The 19,396-nt window shown below is 42.3% G+C and overlaps 1 protein-coding gene across 2 annotated transcripts in view; it reads left to right on the top strand.

Annotated features, from left to right (window-relative positions):
* Nucleotides 1-19,396, top strand: part of smad4 (SMAD family member 4) — an 87,405-nt gene that overhangs the window by 36,733 nt on the left and 31,276 nt on the right. For both annotated transcript variants that reach the window (XM_033033488.1, XM_033033496.1), the window contains 3 exons: nt 1,390-1,564; nt 7,105-7,134; nt 16,665-16,889. In XM_033033488.1, the coding sequence (XP_032889379.1) occupies nt 1,390-1,564; nt 7,105-7,134; nt 16,665-16,889 (430 nt within the window). The remainder of the gene's footprint in view (nt 1-1,389; nt 1,565-7,104; nt 7,135-16,664; nt 16,890-19,396) is intronic.

Here is a 19,396-nt window from a genome sequence, read left to right as displayed (position 1 = left end):
ATTCTGTGCATCTACCCAATCTATTCCTCTCATGATTTTATACACATCAATAAGATCACCCCTCTTCCTCCTGCACTCCAAGGAATAGAGTCTCGGCCTGGCAACATCCTTGTAAATCTTCTCTGTACCCATTCCAGCTTGACATCTTTCCTATAACATGGTGCCTAGAACTGAACACAATACTCTAAATGTGGCCTCACTGCAACGTGACCTCCCAACTCTTTACTCAATACTCTGACTGATTAAGGCCAATGTGCCAAACACGTTTTTGACCACCATATCTATCTGCACTCCTAAATCCCTCTGCTCTTCAACACTCCCCAGAATCCTACCATTCACTATGTAAGTCCTGGCTACGTTAGACTTACCAAAATGCAACACCTCACATTTCTCTGTATTAAAATCCATCAACCATTCCTCAGCTCACCTGGCCAATCGATCAAGATCTCTCTGCAATTTTTCACAACCAACTTCACTCTGCAAATCCGCCCATATTTGTATCATCTGCGATCATAATACGATCCCCCTACTCCGGGTCCTCCATTGTCTTCCCCTCTCCCCCTCACACTGATTGACCCCAAAGGCCCCACCTCCACCGAGGCCCAAGTTGCCGCCGAGTCTTCCATCACTGCCACCTCTGAGGCTCCTTCGGCCCAGACAGGCCTCACAGCCCGGCTTCACCGGAGTCCCCTAGGAGGCCTGTGGGGCGAGTCAGGGCCTACTGGGGCGCATTCCGATCGTCGTTCCTGTCGTCGGCGGCTTGGTGTTCGGCGGGTGGATTAGGTGCGCCGCCCGGGCGGCTACCCGGAACTTGCCGCGTATGTTCTCATCCACTAATCTTGCCGTGTGTGTTCTCATCCAAATCATTGATATATTTGACGAACAGTAACGGGCCCAGCACTGAACTCTGAGGCACACCACTAGTCACCACTTCTTCCACCTTGGGATTTTATTTATGTTAATATTTGGAAAATATTTTAATATAATTTTCAGATTGTTCTTGTGTGCACTTGCTGCAATTTCAGTATGTTTCTGTTCTATTTTATAGCCTATATTTCTACCATTTACTGCTTAATCAACATGCAAGGAGAAAATTCATTTGGAACGAATTTAAATAAAGCATGAGAAATTGCTAACTTTAAAGAGGAGAGAAATCTGATATTGTGAATCATGTTTTAAATTATATTAAACAGTGATAGGGCAAGGTTTGTTTTTGGTAGCCATTAAACATTTCAATAATGTGATGAATTCCTATGACTTATTTTGGTGTGTTTTTCAAATGGCTTGATTATTCATTTTGGTAATTGAAGTTCCAAGTTTATATTAACATAAATTAGCTATTGAACAGTTGGTGATGACTATTGTATAAAAATAATAATTCTTCCCCAGGTTGCTGGACGTAAAGGTTTTCCACATGTGATTTACGCTAGGCTCTGGAGATGGCCTGATCTTCACAAAAATGAACTCAAACATGTAAAATATTGTCAGTATGCATTTGACCTGAAATGTGACAGCGTCTGCGTGAACCCTTATCACTATGAGCGTGTGGTTTCTCCTGGCATTGGTAAGGTTTTTTTTAATTGCTATGCTTTTATACTAATATCAACTTTTGTCAGTAAAATTTAATATTTGCTATTACTAATCACTCACTTGCAGCTACATAATTACACCCAATGTATAGGGAGTAAAATAACATAGAACCAGTGAGATCGGGTAATCTGTGGTCGACATGGACTCGGTGGGCTGAAGGGCCTGTTTCCATGCTGTATCTCTAAACTTTACCTGCAATAAGATTTACTTATTTTTACTTTTGCAAAAGTTCAGTGAGAGGCCATGTCTTGAAAGCAAAAGGTTTCTGGTTCTCCATGAATAAAGATGAGTTCAAGAGTAGTTAGTTGACCACACATTTTGTTGTAAACTTTGCAAGCTATAGAAAGAAAAAATATTGTTTTCCAGTTCTAGACTAGAAATTAGATGCAATACTTGAACCTTGATTTCAACACTGAAAATATATGGAGGAGTATTGTGTAGAGGATAGCATGTGTGGAGTTTAAGATGGTGTAAGAACTGGTCAAAGGAATGATGACCGTTGCACTATTTTGCTACAAGTTGAGAAAATCAAGTATTGGTTGAGTTGAGGGATTGATCAAAATTGAAGATAGAACAAAAACATTTTTTTGTCTCCTTGTGGTTATGTTATTTTGATATGTAAGCAAGACATGACAGGTATCAAAATGGTTAGAATTGTAAAAACCTGAATCATCAAGCACAAAAACCACCCACTTCAGTGTTATATTAAATTGGTGCTGATGTGTATCATATTTTTATTTAATTTAATTTGAGACTTATTGGTATGTTGGATTAGAGACTGGTATGCCACTTCAGTCAGATGCTTTCAATTTGTGCATGATTTACACATGACTGAAATTAAATTACAAAGTGGCGACTTGGAGGACAATACAACTTTTTTTCTGGAAAACGCATTGATAGACGATTACCAAGTATTCTAAAATTTCTGCGGCTTCCAAAATACATCGGTCTTTTTGAGAGAATATGGAGAATACCAAATTTGCAGGGTTGAAGTCTTTCCTTTAATGCAAAGTTGTGACAGTTTATGCTCAGAGCAGAAACAATTGTATTGTTGCATTCTCTAACATAAATCACACAAAATAGTTGTTATCCAAACAACCCATTAAGCCTCCCCTGCCATTTAATAAAATCACAGCTGATCTTTGGCATCAACTGATTTGTGGCCCATTCCCTATATTCTTTGATTCTCCTGGTGTAACGAAACATATCATAATTTTCAAGCCTCTGGGGAAGCAAACTAAAAAAAATTGCAGTTCTCCGAATGAAGGCATTTCTACTTTTCAACACCAACCCCTTCTCATGAGAGTAGGATCTCTGGTCCTCGACACTAGTCAATGGAAACAAAGAATCAACATCCACTTTAACAACCCCCTCTAAAAATATTTGTAGTTTGTTGTTTCACTTCTAAACTCAAGTGTGTATGTAAGGGTTTGTAACAAATTCTCCTCTCCATATGACATTTCTGACGGAGGAAACAATCCATGGAACCTTTGCTGAACCTTCTTTAAATCAAGTATATCTTGCCTTGAGAAAAGAGATCCAAACTATACAAAGCATTCCAGACATATATCACCTGCCTAAGCCCTATATATAAATGCAAGAAAAGATTTCCGTACACTTTCTCTGATAATCATTTTGCCAAAAAGGCAAAAATACCATTAATTGTTTTATGTATTTACTTGTTAACTTTTTTGATTCATAGCAGCAATTTTGAAGACCCACTGAATTGCAGTTTCAAATCTCAAAATTATTTTCCATTCTTCCAAACTAATTGGATAATTTTCCATTTCTCCATTTTACAACTGCCATCCTATTAACCAATCACTCATGGGGCTACTTTCTTCCGTAGACTTTACTTTCTTGTCTTGTTTTCCGACATAACTTTGTATTGTCAACAAGTTTTTACAATATTTTACTCTTGCTATGTTCTTTTTTGACATTGATGAAGATTATTTAGGTTAATGTTGAGCCACAAACACAGACTCTTGTGATGCTCCACCAGTTGCACTCTGTAGTATGGCGAATTACCCTTTTTTCTACTATCTGTCTGCTTTCTATCTGCTAACCAATCCTTAACCTGTGTAAATGTTGCCCTCACCTCTCAACATCTCAACAACAGCCGTAATTATTCTGTCAGACTCAATGAACTGCAGATGATGATATACAAAATATCAACTGTGCTGGAATAACTCAGTGGGTCATGCAGCATCTCTGCAAGACATGGATAGGTGATGTTTTGGGTCGGGACCCTTAATGAGAGTAATTATAGTGGGGGCTGTGGAGAAAACTAAGAGTGGTGGGGGCATGACAGAGCTCCTTATCCAACAGCACTTCGTCTTATTTTCATCTCTGGCCTTTGTCCACCTATCTGCCCATCATCCAAATCCACCTATGGCTGTGTCCCACTCCACCTTTTGCCAGATTTTACCGCACTACTACGAATAGTCTGAAGAAGTATCTTAACCTAAAACGTCACCTGTCCATATCTTCAAGATGCTGCCTAACCCGCTGAGTTATTCCAGCACTTTAGTTTTCATAATATATTCTGTCAGCCTGTTGATTATCTTCAGAAAATCCACCTCTCATTGGCTGACTGCTGCTCCTATATTTACTTTGCTTGTTACAATCTCTTAAGAATTGAGTGATCAAAATTAAATGTGCATCTCCTGGACAGTGAAACTGAATAGATCACACTATTGATTTTTTTTCCTTATTACTTGTAAAATCTTTTGCCTTTTCTTTTGTCATCCTTTTCTGATATATAAATTTCTGATCATCACGCTTGTTTTTAAAAACATAACAATTAAATGAGACCTATAGAGAGAAACAGAATTGTTTTAAAACAGAAGTGTTTCAATATGATAGTCAGAGTTGGGTGGTTTGGCATCAAAGTGGAAAGGCTGGTTATCTGAGGTTAAATTCCATGGAAAGACACAAAAAAGCTGGGGTAGCTCAGCGGGCCAGGCAGCATCCCTGGAGAACATGGATAGGTGACGTTTCGGGGCGGCATCCTTCTTCAGACTGCCATATTAAATTTCATGTTGAGTTTCGTTTCAGATTATCAGCATCTAGAATTTTATTTTGCTTTTGATCATCCTTAAATTTATTTGCTTAGTTTTATTGCACATATCCCAGCGTATTGTATACTCTATGCATAATTTTTTTTACCATTTGTTTTTTCGCATTCATAATCTTTTCTAACTCATTTATCTTACTATCTTAATTTATTTGCACACAACATAACTGGTTTGACGGGATTTAATTTCCTTCTTGTGTGCTATCATATCACTGACTAACCTATTAACATATTTAGTCATTAGGATCACTAATATAGTATGCCAGTGTCATTATTTCCCATCCACAAACATGAATTTGTATTATTTGGGTGCATTATGCAGCATTATTGCTTTGTTAAAATAAACCGCCAAATAATAGAATTATTAGCTTTTCTTCGATATCCATGCATTTGGAAATCAGTAGTCATCTCTTGTTTTCATGTTTTCTTAGAAAAATGTAACTGTTGGTGACTGTGTTCCATGCTGATTAAATATTTGTAAGGATGACTCTCAACATACCTGCTTTATTCATCTCTGTTGTACTTAGTCATTATGCCAAAGCTATACTGACTAATTTTGTTTAATGTGTCATTTACTGGGAATATAAAACTGTTTAATCATGTTAAATGTGGTCATGTTAATGTGCATGTCATATTATTCTTAAGACGTTTGTCTCTTTTCATCATCAGTATTTTATTTTGAGATCTGTTGATCTATACAGTGCAGCTCTATCTATAGTTTTCCCACTTTATACATATATTAGCTTTTTGGTGTGGATATTCTGAAACACAACTTTTAAAAATTATTACTTGAACAAAATATGTAAGTGCTATGGTATAAAGTTGGGATATAAATTATCTATAATATCACTGTCATTTGCAGTCAAAGTTGTTATCTTACAGATGTTTTACCTTTTATTGGCTGCTTTTAGTAGAACCGTAAGGCTTTTGAGAGCCATGTTTAAAGTTTCTAAATCCATATAATATAATCTACAAAAATCTTAAATTGCTGATGGTAATGGAGTTTTGTAATCTGATTTGGGTTTTATGTATAGGAAAAAGACACACAACACATACCCAAACCGACAAAATTCAGGCAATAAATTAAAGCAATATACACTATTAGGAACAATTTACTTCAATGGCTAATAAGCGAGTTCGGTATTCCGACTGCGCAAGCCCAGGTCATAGGTCACTCGCGATAAACATTCTCGGCAGCTCAGCTGATGCACGTATACAGACCCGCGCTCCATCCGCAACCAGGATCAAACCCGGGTCACCAGCACCGCCGAACCACCACTGGACTGCTCCCGTCCCCCGAGCGCCCCATCCCCTTCCGGGGCAGCCAGAGATGCCCGGGGCGACCCCGGACCGACGGGACATCGGCCCGGAGCAGCGGCGGCCCCAGGCCCAACAGTCAGCGCGGAGAAGAAGCCCCAACTCCACCCATCCCGCCAGGCCAACCGACAGCCCCGGACCGGCGGACCAGGCAGAGCTGAGCCTGGAGTCAGCCTTCCCCCGCACCGGCTGCAAACCCGGGGCCGCCCCAAGTCGGCGCCCCGCCATTCCACGGACACCCGGCCACCCCCGGACAGGGATGTGACACACCTGGGAGGGGACTGGGATGGCCTAGCAGCAACCCAACAGCGCCCGCTGCGCCGGAGACCCGACCCTGACCACGGATGAAACGCAGGTCCATACACACACAGCAGCAGAGATGCCGAGAATGTCGCTCCGCCGGTCCAGTCTCTCCCCCGTCTCCCACTCGCATCTGCCCCCTCTCTCTCTTGCTGTTACACCCCACTCTCCCGCTACCTGGCACACCCGTTCCTCAGATTAAATATATTTTTACACATAAATTATGAAGAAAGGCTTAATCGCTTTTTTAAAAAATCGCATATGACCCTTGACAAATCCCATAATTCCTTGCGTTTATTGGAATATCGAACTCGCTTATTATATATAGTTCAGGAATTGTAGTTTAGACATCGCTGCATAAATTAGATAACGGTTGTGGTTGTTGTCGCTTTGTAATTTGCAAGTGGGAGTAGAGACCAATTAAATTTCCATATCTTTGCATTATGTACTTCCAATATGTTATATTGGTATTTGATGGTGAAATATGGGTTTTAAGTTAAATAAATTGAATGGGTTTATCAAAAAATAATAACCAAAGCACAATTATATATCGTATGTGCTGTTTATTATGGTATCATTGGTCTTGACTTCATCCTGGGCACCTATCTCTGCAGACTGCCATGGACTCCGCATGGTGAGTGTATTTCAGTGTATTATTGGTATCAATCAGTTTTATAAAATGTATTGCTTTCTCAAGTATTATTTAACACTTATTTATTTGAAAAAGTAATTATTGAAGTACATAAGCATATTTATTTAGATATTATAAAATTTAGATAAACTAAAATGAATACTAATTTTTTACTTTTCTTTAAATGAAGATCTCTCAGGATTGACGCTCCAAAGTTCAGGTAAGAAACATGTTTGTGGGTTAATTGGTCGTGTGAATTTACTTGCTATTATCTGTAAAATCCCAGCTTGTCCTCTCTTCTGATTACAAGATTTCAAGTTGTTCAAAGGACTTTGCACTTAAAGTGCAAAGACCTGGAGTCATTATGTTGTACTGCTCAGAGATGTGAGCAACTACTAATGTAACGTTTGGTGATGTATTCAGTCTCCCGAATATGAATGAAAAAGAATCACAAGCCTACAGTTAATTTAATGAAGGCACACAAAAATGCTGGAGAAACTCAGCGGGTGCAGCAGCATCTATGGAGCGAAGGAAATAGGCGACGTTTCGAGCCGAAAACCTTCTTCAGACTCTGTTAATTTAATGAAATTGGCTCAGTTACGTTGAATTTGTTTTCTCCGCGTGCTTAACTTGCTTATGGAAATTTAACTGAAAAGTCAACATGTACAACAGGAGCCAGTCAGAGTTAATTATACTGATTTTATACTTGTATTTTTATGCAGCTGGATAGTGAATTAAAGCAGGTTAAACATTTACATCTGAGTCTGGTCTGTATACATAGCAGGCCTTAATTGATAGTGAACTGGAACGTGGCTTCTGACCACCTTTTTCCCTCCCTAAACCAGAAAATTGTAGCCATTGCAGCACCCCGTTGAAAATTTAACATTAAAACTTGAAAATGTAACAGTACACATTTAAACAATGTTATCAACATCTTTAAATAATTTACAACAGAACAATTTGAACATATCAGGAAATAAAGGAATTTAGTTTGGAAAATTAGGATATATATAAATTGGACACTTGAATGTTGGTAAGTGGCATGGCAAAGTAGTTTTAGAGTATTAATACCACTGTCCCCTCCCTTTACCTGACTTCCCTTGCAACTTTAAGCTTCTACTGAGGATTATTCAACACCTACATTTGTTTTATGCAAAACGAGACTGATTTTGAAATTCTCAAATGTTTTCAAATTCTCTCTAATCTCTTCAAGGTGCTAGTCACAGATAGCTGGAGTAACTCAGCAGGTCAGACAGCATCTCTAGAGAAAAGGAAGAAGTGACGTTTCGGGTCGAGACCCTTCTTCAGACTGAGCGTTAGGGGAAAGGGAAACGAGAGATATAGGTGGTGTTATAGTGAGGAGTAGAGGAGTAGAACAAATGAAACAAATAGAACAATATGCAAAAAAGTAACAACGATAAAGGAAGCAGGCCATAGTTAGCTGGAGCATAGAGCATGTGATCATTGCATAGCAACTTTAGTAAAGACCTTTCCCACCCCGGCCATTCAATCTTCAGTTTAATTTAGAAATACAGCGTGGAAACAGACCCTTCAACCCACCGATTCTGCGCTGACCAACGATCACCTGTACACTAATTCTATCCTACACACTAGGGACAATTTACAGAGGCCAATTAACATACAAACCTGCATGTCTTTTGAAAGTGGGAGGAAACTTGGAAAAATCACATGCGGTCACAGGGAGAACGTTCAACCTCTACACAGACAACATCCGTAGTTGAGATCAAACCTGGGTCTCTAGCAGGCACGTGCCATGGGTCAAGGTAGGCAGTCAGTCGGCTTTTCAAAAAATTAAACCGCGCATGTGCAGATTGTTCTCTCCTTAAAAATAAAAAATAAAAATAAAAACAGTAACAATTCAATGAGCGTCACAAGTGGTATGATCCCGACCCCCTCCTTCACAACATTCGTGCCCTCCCCGCAACTTTACCCCGGGCCAGACTCCCCAAACGCTGTGAAAGGAACACTCCCCCCACACCCCGGGAAATACGGTTTTAAAAAACATAAAACACTAAGAAATGTACTTACCACATTATCGGTACACAAACTCCATTCTTCTGTCTTTGTTTCCTAAGATACACTTAAAATAATGACAATCTATATCTGAAAATCCCACCAAGAAACCAGCGCTGCGCATGCGCAGTAGGCTGCTGCACCTGCACAGTGCTGCAAAGGCAGAATTTCAGCTGCCTTCAGCCCCGCTTGAAAGTGACGGCTTGAAGCAGTGCTGACGGCACGTGGGCTGCACAGACCTTCAAGGGTTACAAGTGCTGCGGATGAAAGGCACGGAGAATTATGCCTACCTAAGAGATCGATCTCTTAGATAGGCATAATTTTCCCATGCCTTTACTATTTATATTTAGTAATTAACATTTTATAATTTTAGTCAGGGTAGGTAGTGCCTACCTTGCCTAAGTTGACGGCACGTGCCTGGTCTCTAGTGCTGTAAGGCAGCAACTCTACTGCTGTGGCACTGATTCTGCTCCCAGGGGACAGAAGATGGAGAAACTTGAAAGAGAACACCAACAGGCTTCGGAATAGCTTCTTCCACTCAGTCCTTCCATAAGATAGGGTAGAGTCTGATTCTTCTCTACCTCATTGCGGACATTGGACTTTGTCCCTGGAATTGTTGCGCTACAATGCTGAGAACTACATTTTGCACTCTATATTGCACTTTTTGCTCTATCTATGGTACTTAATGTATAGTTATGGTACTATCTGATCAATCTGATTTGATTGGTTTAGCATGCAAAAAAAAGCTTTTCACTATACTTTAGTACACATGACAATGTTGATAGAGAACTTAATAACATGGTGTCAGGACAACAACTGCTTCAGTGTCAACAATCAAAGGCTCTAGTTATCAAGGAAGCATCATGAGTACATCCTCTAATCACCGTCAATTGTGCTGAAGTGGAAATGGTTGAGAGTTTCAAGTTGCTTGACGTTAATATTACCAATGATCTGTCATGCATCATCCACGTTGAAGCAACAGACAAGAAAGCATCTACCTCCATTGGAGTCTGAGGAAATTCAGCATGTCTTGAAATACTTATAAACTTCTACAGATGCACCATAGAAGTATACTGTCTGGTTGCATCACAGCTTGGTTTGGAATAGCTCTGCCTAAGACCACATGAAATTGCAAAAAGCTGAAAATATCACCCAGTCCATCACAGGGACCATACTCACCACCGTCGACTCCTTCTACACTTCTTCCTGTCTCGGAGAAGCAACTAACATAATCAAAGCCCTGTCCCACCCTGCTCATTCCTTCTCTTGCTTCCATTGGGCAGAAAGGGCAGAAGCTTTAAAGCGCGCACCAACAGGCTCAGGAACAGCTTCTTTGTGTTTTGGTCCTGAATTCAAATTTGATGACTCTTTGAATATCAGGAGTTAGTTTCACAGGCACAGCTGGATATTTCAATTTACCACGAGTTCTTACCAGTACCCTTTTGCAGTAAGAAATATGAAATACAATGCTGAAAGCATGGTTGTTTTTAATGACTTGCCAGCCTGTATGTTTACAAATATGTGCATTCTTAAACTTGATAGTTTTTCTGGTATAATAGACAATAGGTGCAGGAGTAGGCCATTCGGCCCTTCGAGCCAGCGCGGCCATTCACTGTGATCATGGCTGATCATCCACAATCAGTACCCCATTCCTGCCTCCTCCCCATATCCCTTGACTCCGCTATCTTTAAGAGCTCTATCTAACTCTCTCTTGAAAGCATCCAGAGAATTGGCCTCCAATGCCTTCTGAGGCAGAGAATTCCACAGATTCACAACTGGGTGAAAAAGTTTTCCCTCATCTCAGTTCCAAATGGCCCACCCATTATTCTTAAATTGTGGCCCCTAGTTCTGGACTCCCCCAACATCAGGAACATGTTTCCTGTCTCTAGCGTTAATAATCTTATATGTTTCAATAAGATCCCCCCTCAACCTTATAAATTCCAGTGTATACAAGCCCAGTCGCTCCATTCTTTCAACATATGACAGTCCCGCCATCCCGGGAATTAACCTTGTGAACCTACGCTGCACTCTCAGTAGCAAGAATGTCCTTCCTCAAATTTGGAGACCAAAACTGCACACAATACTACAGGTGTGGTCTCACAAGAACCCTGTACAACTGTACAGGCTCGTTGCACCACACCTTATCCTAATAAGACAATAGGCGCAGGAGTAGGTCATTCGGCCCTTCGAGCCAGCACCGCCATTCAATGTGATCATGGCTGATCATCCACAATCAATACCCTGTTCCTGCCTTCTCTCCATATCCCTTTACTCCGCTATCCCTAAGAGCTCTGACACCATTCAGATAATCTGACACCATTCAGATAATAATCTGCCTTCCTGTTCTTGCCACCAAAGTGGATAACCTCAGATTTATCCACATTAAACAACATCTGCCCACTCACCCAACCTGTCCAAATCACCCTGCATCCTCATCGCATGCTCCCCACAGTTCACACTGCCATCCAGCTTTGTGTCATCTGCAAATTTGCTAATGTTACTCTTAATCTCTTCATCTAAATCATTAATGTATATTGTAAATAGCTGATTTAAATATCTAAGGAATATCTATCTTATGACACAAGAACAGAATTAGCCCATTCGGCCCATTGAGTCTCAATCATGGCTGCCTATCTTTCCCTGTCAACCCTATTCTCCTGCTTGCCCGTAACCTCGGACGTCTTTACCAATCTAGAACCTTTCTGGTTGTAAGCGACCAATGATTTGGCATCCATGGCCATCTGTGCCGATGAATTCCACAGATTCACCACCTTCTGGCTAAACCTGATTTTAGGCCTTGTGGCCCACAACGTTGGCAAGGTAGATATTAGAAGTATTTCACAGGGTGGTGGTGGTGGTGGTGGTGTTTTACCTGTCTATGTAAAAGACAAAAGAAACATAAAAAATTGAATGTTTTGTCTATAGCATGAACACCATATGTAGTAGATGAGGTTAGAGGAGGTGTACTCTGTCTTAGCTGAAAGGACTGCTAGGGTCCCTGGATGGAAGGGAGGGTGAGGCATAGGGACAGATGTTAAATCCCCTGCAGTTGCAAGAGAAAGTATCTAGTGAGAGGGTGTTTTGAGTAGGAAAGGATGAGTGAATTGGGGAGGGAGTGGTCTCTGCGGAATGTATTGTGGAGGGAGTGGTCTCTGCGGAACACAGAAAGGGATGAGGATGGGAACATGTAACTGATGGTGGTATCACATTGGATGTGACAGAAATGTTGGTGAATGATATGTTGGATGAAGAAACAGGTGGGGGAAAAAGATGAAGACCATGGGGACTCTATCCTTGTTCTGTCTGAGGGAGGGGGAGCGAGCTATGGGACTTACTGGAGACACGGGTGAGGTATCAATCTATGACAGCAAGGGGGAAACAACATTACTAAAGAAAGAGAACATTTTCGATGTCCTCAAATAGAAAGCCTCAACTTGGGAGCAGATGCGGCATACACGGACAAAATTGAGAGTAGGAGGTAGTATCCTTTGCAAGATGCAGGGTGGGAGGAGGTGTGGACAATATAATGAGGAGTTGGTGTGTTTGTAGTGGCCAGTTGATGGTCTGTCCCTGGTGATGGAGACAGAGATAAAGAAAGGGGAGTGAGTTGTGTAAGAAGGAACTGCAGATGCTGGTTTAAACCGAAGAAAGACACAAAAAGCTGGAGTAACTCAATAGCATCTCTTGAGAGAAGGAATGGGTGACGTTTCGGGTCAAGACCCTTCTTCAGGGAGGTGTCCAAGGTGGTCAATGTGGATTTGAGGGCAGAGTGGAAGTTGGTGGTAAAGTTAATGAAATCCATGAGTTCAGCATGGGTGCAGGAGGCAGCCCCAGTGCAGTCATCGATGTGGGAGAGAGGAAAAATCGGGGTTGGTGCCATTGTATCTTTGGAACATGGAATGTTCGACATGCAGTATGATATGGATAAATGTGAGGCAAGAACAAGAAGGTAGATTATTATCTGAATGGTAGACACAAAATGTTGGAGTAACTCAGTGGGATGGGCAGCATCTCTGGAGAGAAGGAATGGGTGACGTTTCGGGTCGAGACCCTTCTTCAGACTGAATGGTGAATCTGAATGGACAGATTAGGAAAAAGGGGAGGTGCAATGAGATTTGGGTGTCCTTGTGTTGTGGTTTAATGTTCTTAAACAGACAAAAACGCAAATAAAATCAGTGATAAAGCAGTACAATCTTTATTTCGCCAGTTGTGTGTGGTAAAACTCTTTATTGTATGCAGATTACAGACTCTACAGATTTCACATCCCCACACAAAGGGACAATGATCTCAGTTCATATATATAATCGACGATTCAATTATACCTTATCTACAAAGCATAGCACAGCCTCTTGCTTCTTAAGATTGACCGATCCTTAAGATTGGCAGGTTCTTCTGACAGAGGAAGGGTTAGCCATATATGGTTATATGAGAAGGTTATATTTCTGCAGAACAAGCATTTTGTGTTTTTCTACTTATGACGCACATTATAATCTTATAGTCCGAATTCTCTCTCAATGTTTATATTATAGAGGAGACGTTCATAAAGCTGTGCTTGTTATCTCCCTTATGTTATTAGAAAGGGAACATCACCAGTTTGCTGGCCTTGTTAATGTACTGAAAGCAAGGGTTAGTGCTTTTTGCTAGCTTTACAATTTAATAGGAGAAGGTAATAGCTTGTCTTAGTTTCAGCTGAATCCATTTTGTAAGTTAAATCTTTTTAACTTCCACACTTGTACATCAGTTACTGAAAGTAAGCTTGCAGGTACAGCAGGCAGTGAAGTAAGCAAATGGGATGTTGGATTTCATAGCGAATGGATTGACACAAAAAGCTGGAGTAACTCAGCGGGAAAGGCAGCATCTCTGGAGGGAAGGAATGGGTGACATTTCTGGTCGAGACCCTTCTTCAGACGGGTTAGAGATAAGGGAAACGAGATATATAGATGATGATGTGGAGAGATAAAGAACAATGAATAAAATATATGCATAAAACTAACGATGATAAAGGAAACAGGCCATTGGTAGCTATTTGTAGAGTGATAATGAGAAGCTAGTGCGATTTGGGTGGGGAAGGGATAGAGAAAGAGGGAATGCCAGGGCTATCCGAGGTGAGAGAAATCAATAGTCATACCACTGGGCTGTAAGCTGCCCAAGCAAAATATGAGATGCTGTTCCTCCAATTTGCGTTTAGCTTCACTCTGACAATGGAGGAGACCTAGGACAGAAAGGTCAGTGTAGGAATGGGATGGAGAATTAAAGTGTCCGACTACTGGGAGATCAGGTAGGTTCAGGCGAGCTGAGCGAAGGTCTATGTATCACAAGAGGATTTGATTATAGGAGCAAGGAGGTCTTACTGCAGTTGTACAGGGCCCTGCTGAGACCACATCTGGAGTATTGTGTGCAGTTTTGATCTCCGAATTTGAGGAAGGACGTTCTTGCTATTGAGGGAGTGCAGCGTAGATTCACCAGGTTAATACCCGGGATGGCGGGACTGACACATGATGAAATAATGGATCGACTGGGCTTATATTCACTGGAATTTAGGATGAGAGGGAATCTTATAGAAACATATAAAATTCTTAAAGGATTGGACAGGCTAGATGCCGGAAAAATTTTCCTAATGTTGGGGGGGGGGGGGGGGCATATTAAAGGCATGCTCAATTAGGATTGACCATTTTTTAGCTTTGAAATCTCCTTTGTTGGTTTAGCAGTATATTTGGGATCATTTCCTTGCTGTAGAATGAACCGCCGTCCAATGAGCTTTGAGGCATTTGTTTGAACTTGAGCATTTGTTTATACACTTCAGAATTCATTATGCTACTACCATCAGCAGTTGTATCATCAATGAAGTTAAGTGAGCCAGTATCTTCAGCAGCCACACATGCCCAGGCCATAACACCACCACCACCACCACCGTGTTTCACAGATGAGGTGGTATGCTTTGGATCTTGGGCAATTCTTTCTCTCCTCCATACTTTGCTCTTGCCATCACTCTGATACAAGTTAATCTTCGTCTCATCTGTCCACCAGACCGTTTTCCACAACTGTGGTTGCTCTTTTAAGTACTTCTTGGCGAAATGTAACCTGGCCATCCTATTTTTGCGGCTAACCAGTGGTTTGCATTTTGCAGTGTAGCCTCTGTATTTCTGTTCATGAAGTTTTCTGCAGACAGTAGTCATTGACAAATCCACACCCGAGTCATGAAGAGTGTTTCTGATCTGTCGGACAGGTGTTTGGGGATTTTTCTTTATCATAGAGAGAATTCTTCTGTCATCAGCTGTGAAGGTCTTACTTGGACTGCCAGTCCCTTTGCTATTAGTAAGCTCACAAATGCTCTCTTTCGTCTTGATGTTCCAAACAGTTGATTTTGGTAAGCCTAAGGTTTGGCTGATGTCTCTAACAGTGTTATTCTTGTTTCTCAGTCTCATAGTGGCTTCTTTGACTTTCATTGGCACAACTTTGGTCCTCATGTTGATAAACAGCAATAAAAGTTTCCAAAGGTGATGGAAAGACTGGAGGAAAGACTAGGTGCTGAGAGCTCTTTTATACCTGCATTAAGGAGGCAATTAAACACACACCTGAGCAATTACAAACACCTGTGAAGCCATGTGTCCCAAACATTATGGTGCCCTGAAATGGGAGAACTATGTATAAACACAGCTGTAATTTGTACATGGTGAAACCAAAATGTATAGAAATACCCTTGAATAAGATCTGACAATTTGCACTTTAACCACATGTGATTTTGTTCTATTACAAATCTCAAATTGTGGAGGTCAGAGGCAAATAAATAAATGATGGGTCTTTGTCCCAAACATTATGGAAGGCGATGTACTATCACTATATACGATACCACCAATTTGGTCATCTGCAAACTTACCAACCGTTTCTTGTATGTTCTCATACATATTGTTGATATATGGACTCTTTGGACATTGAAGAGGTATCTACTGATCATCATTCCTTTTAGAATTGTATGCTAGAATAAATGAGATGTGGGAGCACAGATAATTATGCAGATGAGCTGTAGCATTTGAACAGCTCATGGAGACAGATGCAGGCATGCCCTTGGTTACGAAAAGTTTCAATTTCTGAGAAATGTTCGTAACATGATTTTTTTTATGCTAGAAATTAACAACATTTATGTGGAACAGGATCACACAAGTGGCAATGGCCGTAGAGAGAGCAAGTGCAGGAAGAGAAAGAATCTGTTCAGTGTTCCCAGCTCTGCTCGGCTCAACCCAGTCCCCAATTGTTGCGACTCTTTGGTATAAGAATAAGTAAAATAAGTTTATGTTTATCGGACAAGTATTCACATACAAGGAATTTGCCTTGGTGCTCTGCCCGCAGGTGACAACATGACATACAGTGACAGTTAAGAATGATACATAAAACATTATTGATTAAATAAATAAAATACCAGAGCAAAAGGAGGGTGCAGATTTTTGGTGGAAAAAAGCTGTTTTTATGTCTGGTGGTGGCAGCTTTGACAGTCCGGAGTCGCCTTCCAGAGAGAAGTGATTCAAAGAGTTTGTGGCCAGGGTGACAAATGTTCAGGAGCTGGGCATTTATAATCTGAAGAGTTGACTGATTTTAGGATGGTTAGGAAGCATATTTACCTTCTTACTTAAATGGTGACTAATGTGAAAGATTCTGTTCTCAGACAGAAAGTACTGAGTGTGTCGTGCAGGTTCTTAATTATTTTTCCATTGATTCCAGGTCAAACAAGCCTATTAGTTAAAGATGAATTTGTAAATGATTATGTGCAAGTTGAAGGGCCACCATCTCTGTTGAGCACTGAAGGACATTCTTTGCAAACTATTCAGCATCCACCCAGCACCAGGCAACCAACTGAAACATATAGTGGACCAGCCATGTTATCACCAGCAGAGCCGAGTACTCCGAACACCACCAATTTCCCCAGCATTCCTGTTGCTACCACAAGTAAGTAAAGTGTTGATTATTATTGTAAGATTTCAATGTAATGTTTAGTAAAAACTTTAATGTATTTCATGAAATAAGGAATTTTCTATACCTACCATCATCTGTTTTAAATGTTCAATTATGCTCTATATTGTGCTTCAATCTGCAATCTGAAATGATTTAGATTTCGTCCAAACAGCAATTAATTTTGGAAATCTGAGACAATTTTCAGGCTACTGGCTGGCTTTTTAATCACTTCCTTTGTTAGAAGTAAAATTAATTGTGTTACTGTGTTTCCTTTAACTCTTCTGAGATGGTGGGGGTGGTGGTGTTTGCAGAGAAAATATATTTTAACCAGAGAACCCTAGTAGTGCCCATCTGATCAGACAACAAGTGAGGAGCGAGAGCAGAGCTTAACTGCTCTGCATAAAGTTGGTCCAGTACATTAAGAATATTCAAAGCTGCGAAATATTTTGTACTATATCAGGGTATGCAGATCAGATGGAAAATTGAATTCTAATATTAGGTCTATCGTGGTCTTTCTGATTGTCAGAGTTGGCATAAGGGGTTGCATTTTATTTTATGTTCTCAGTTCAATAATCACGTTTTGGAAGACACTTTTTAAAGGTTATTTAAGGCAATATTGGCTAGACCAGGGATCGGCAACCTACGGCCATAACCCGAAATCATCCGGCCCGCAGGCGGATTTTTTTTTCCGCATTCATCCGGCCCGCGGTTGTATATATATATATATATATATATACTAGACCAAGTGCAGACCCGTTGGGTCTGTTCCCCCAACGTGCGGTTGTGGGGGGGGGAGGCGGCATGCAGCGTCACACACACTAACTATCCCCCCCTCCGCACTCACGCTAATTACCCCCCTTGATATTATATTAATATTATTAATTTGCTCCTTTTACCCCATAACCACCTTATCTACTGACGCATAGCCCCCAACTTGCAGTCACATCTAGAGAGGGGGGAGGGGGGGGTAGAGAGTGAGGGCAGAGAGAGAAGGGGCAAGAGGGAGAGGGGGTGGCGAGGAGGAGAAGAACGAGGGTGGGCGAGAGGGGAAAGGTGGGGGTGGAGGGGAGGAGAGAGAGAGGGTGAGAGAGAGGGGGGAGAAGTGAGGGGGGGAGAGGGGAGGGGGAGAGGTGAGGAGGGGGAGAGGAGAGGGGGTTGAGGACAGGGGGAGGAGAGGAGAGGGGGGGGAGGAAGGGGCGGGAGGAGAGGAGAGGCGGGGAGGGGAGAGGAGGGGGGGAGGGGAGAGGAGGGGAGGGGGGGGAGAGGAGGGGAGGGGGGGGGAGAGGAGAGGGAGAGGGGGTGGAGGAAGGGGGGGAGGAGAGGGGAGAGGAGAGGGGGTTGAGGGACATGGGGGGAGGAGAGGAGAGGGGGGGGGGGGAGGGGGGAGATGATGGGAGGGGTGGGAGAGGAGAGGGGAGGGGGGAGAGGAGGGGAGGCGAGAGGGGTTTGAGGACGGGGGGAGGGGAGGGGAGGGGGGAGGAGAGGGGGTTGAGGACAGGGGGGAAAAGGGGGTTGAGGACAGGGGGAGAGAGGGGGGAGAGGAGAGGAGAGGGGGGAGGAGAGAGGGGGGAGAGGAGAGGGGGGGGAGAGGAGAGGGGAGAGGGGGTTGAGGAAGGGGGGGAGGAGGGGGGAGAGGGAGAGGAGATGGGGGGAGAGGGGGGGAGAGAGAGTGCCTTTTTATTTCAACCCAAACCCCCCAAAGAATCATTTGCAGGCAGTGCTTTTTTACTTTAACCATATTTTCATTTTCAAACCACATTAAGGGTACTTACTCACAGTTGTGTGGACATGTGTTCAGTGTTATTCACAGCTCAGAGAAACGTGACCCTCTGCCTTCCTCCAACTTGCAGACTAATTGAGGCACACCACTTCCTGGTTTTATAGTCCATCCCCCCTGCCGCCAGCGGGGGCAGCAGAGATAATGGGGAATTTTGTAAAATCATTAATATCTCTGTCATTTTTCATCGACTGGAAAAATCCTCGGCACACATGCGGCGGAGGGGGGCTCTGAGCGAGGTGGCCAAAAATGACGGCCCTAGATGGCGGCGTTCTCTCGGAAATCGCAGCACAGATCGCCAAAACCGGTCAAGAACAGAGTTTTAGTAATATAGATATGTGTATGTATATATATATATATATTTGTTCCCGCATCTAAAAGTATAGTTGCAGCGGCTGCGGTGCCTGCTGCTCAGCGTGCCCCGGAACGATTGCGGCCAGCAGGCGTATTTTTTTTCCTGCACCTGTCTTGGATTGGTGAGCGCTGAGTTCCTCCAGCACTCTGTTTTTTCCCGGTAGTTTTCGTGACCTGGGAACTGCAGCCAGTCCCGGTGCACGCAGGTGACCTGGGAACTGCAGCCAGACCTGGGGCAAGCGAGCTGACCTGGGCGTAACAGCCAGACCTGGGGCAAGCGAGCCGATCTGGGAACTGCAGCCATTCGCGGGGCACGCAGCCGACCTGGGTGTCACAGCTAGACCTGGGGCAAGCGAGCCGACCAGGCCTG

This window comes from Amblyraja radiata, chromosome 1 (genome assembly GCF_010909765.2).
Source record: "Amblyraja radiata isolate CabotCenter1 chromosome 1, sAmbRad1.1.pri, whole genome shotgun sequence".
In the NCBI taxonomy this organism is placed as follows: domain Eukaryota; kingdom Metazoa; phylum Chordata; class Chondrichthyes; order Rajiformes; family Rajidae; genus Amblyraja; species Amblyraja radiata.
This window is presented reverse-complemented; position numbering and strand designations above follow the sequence as displayed.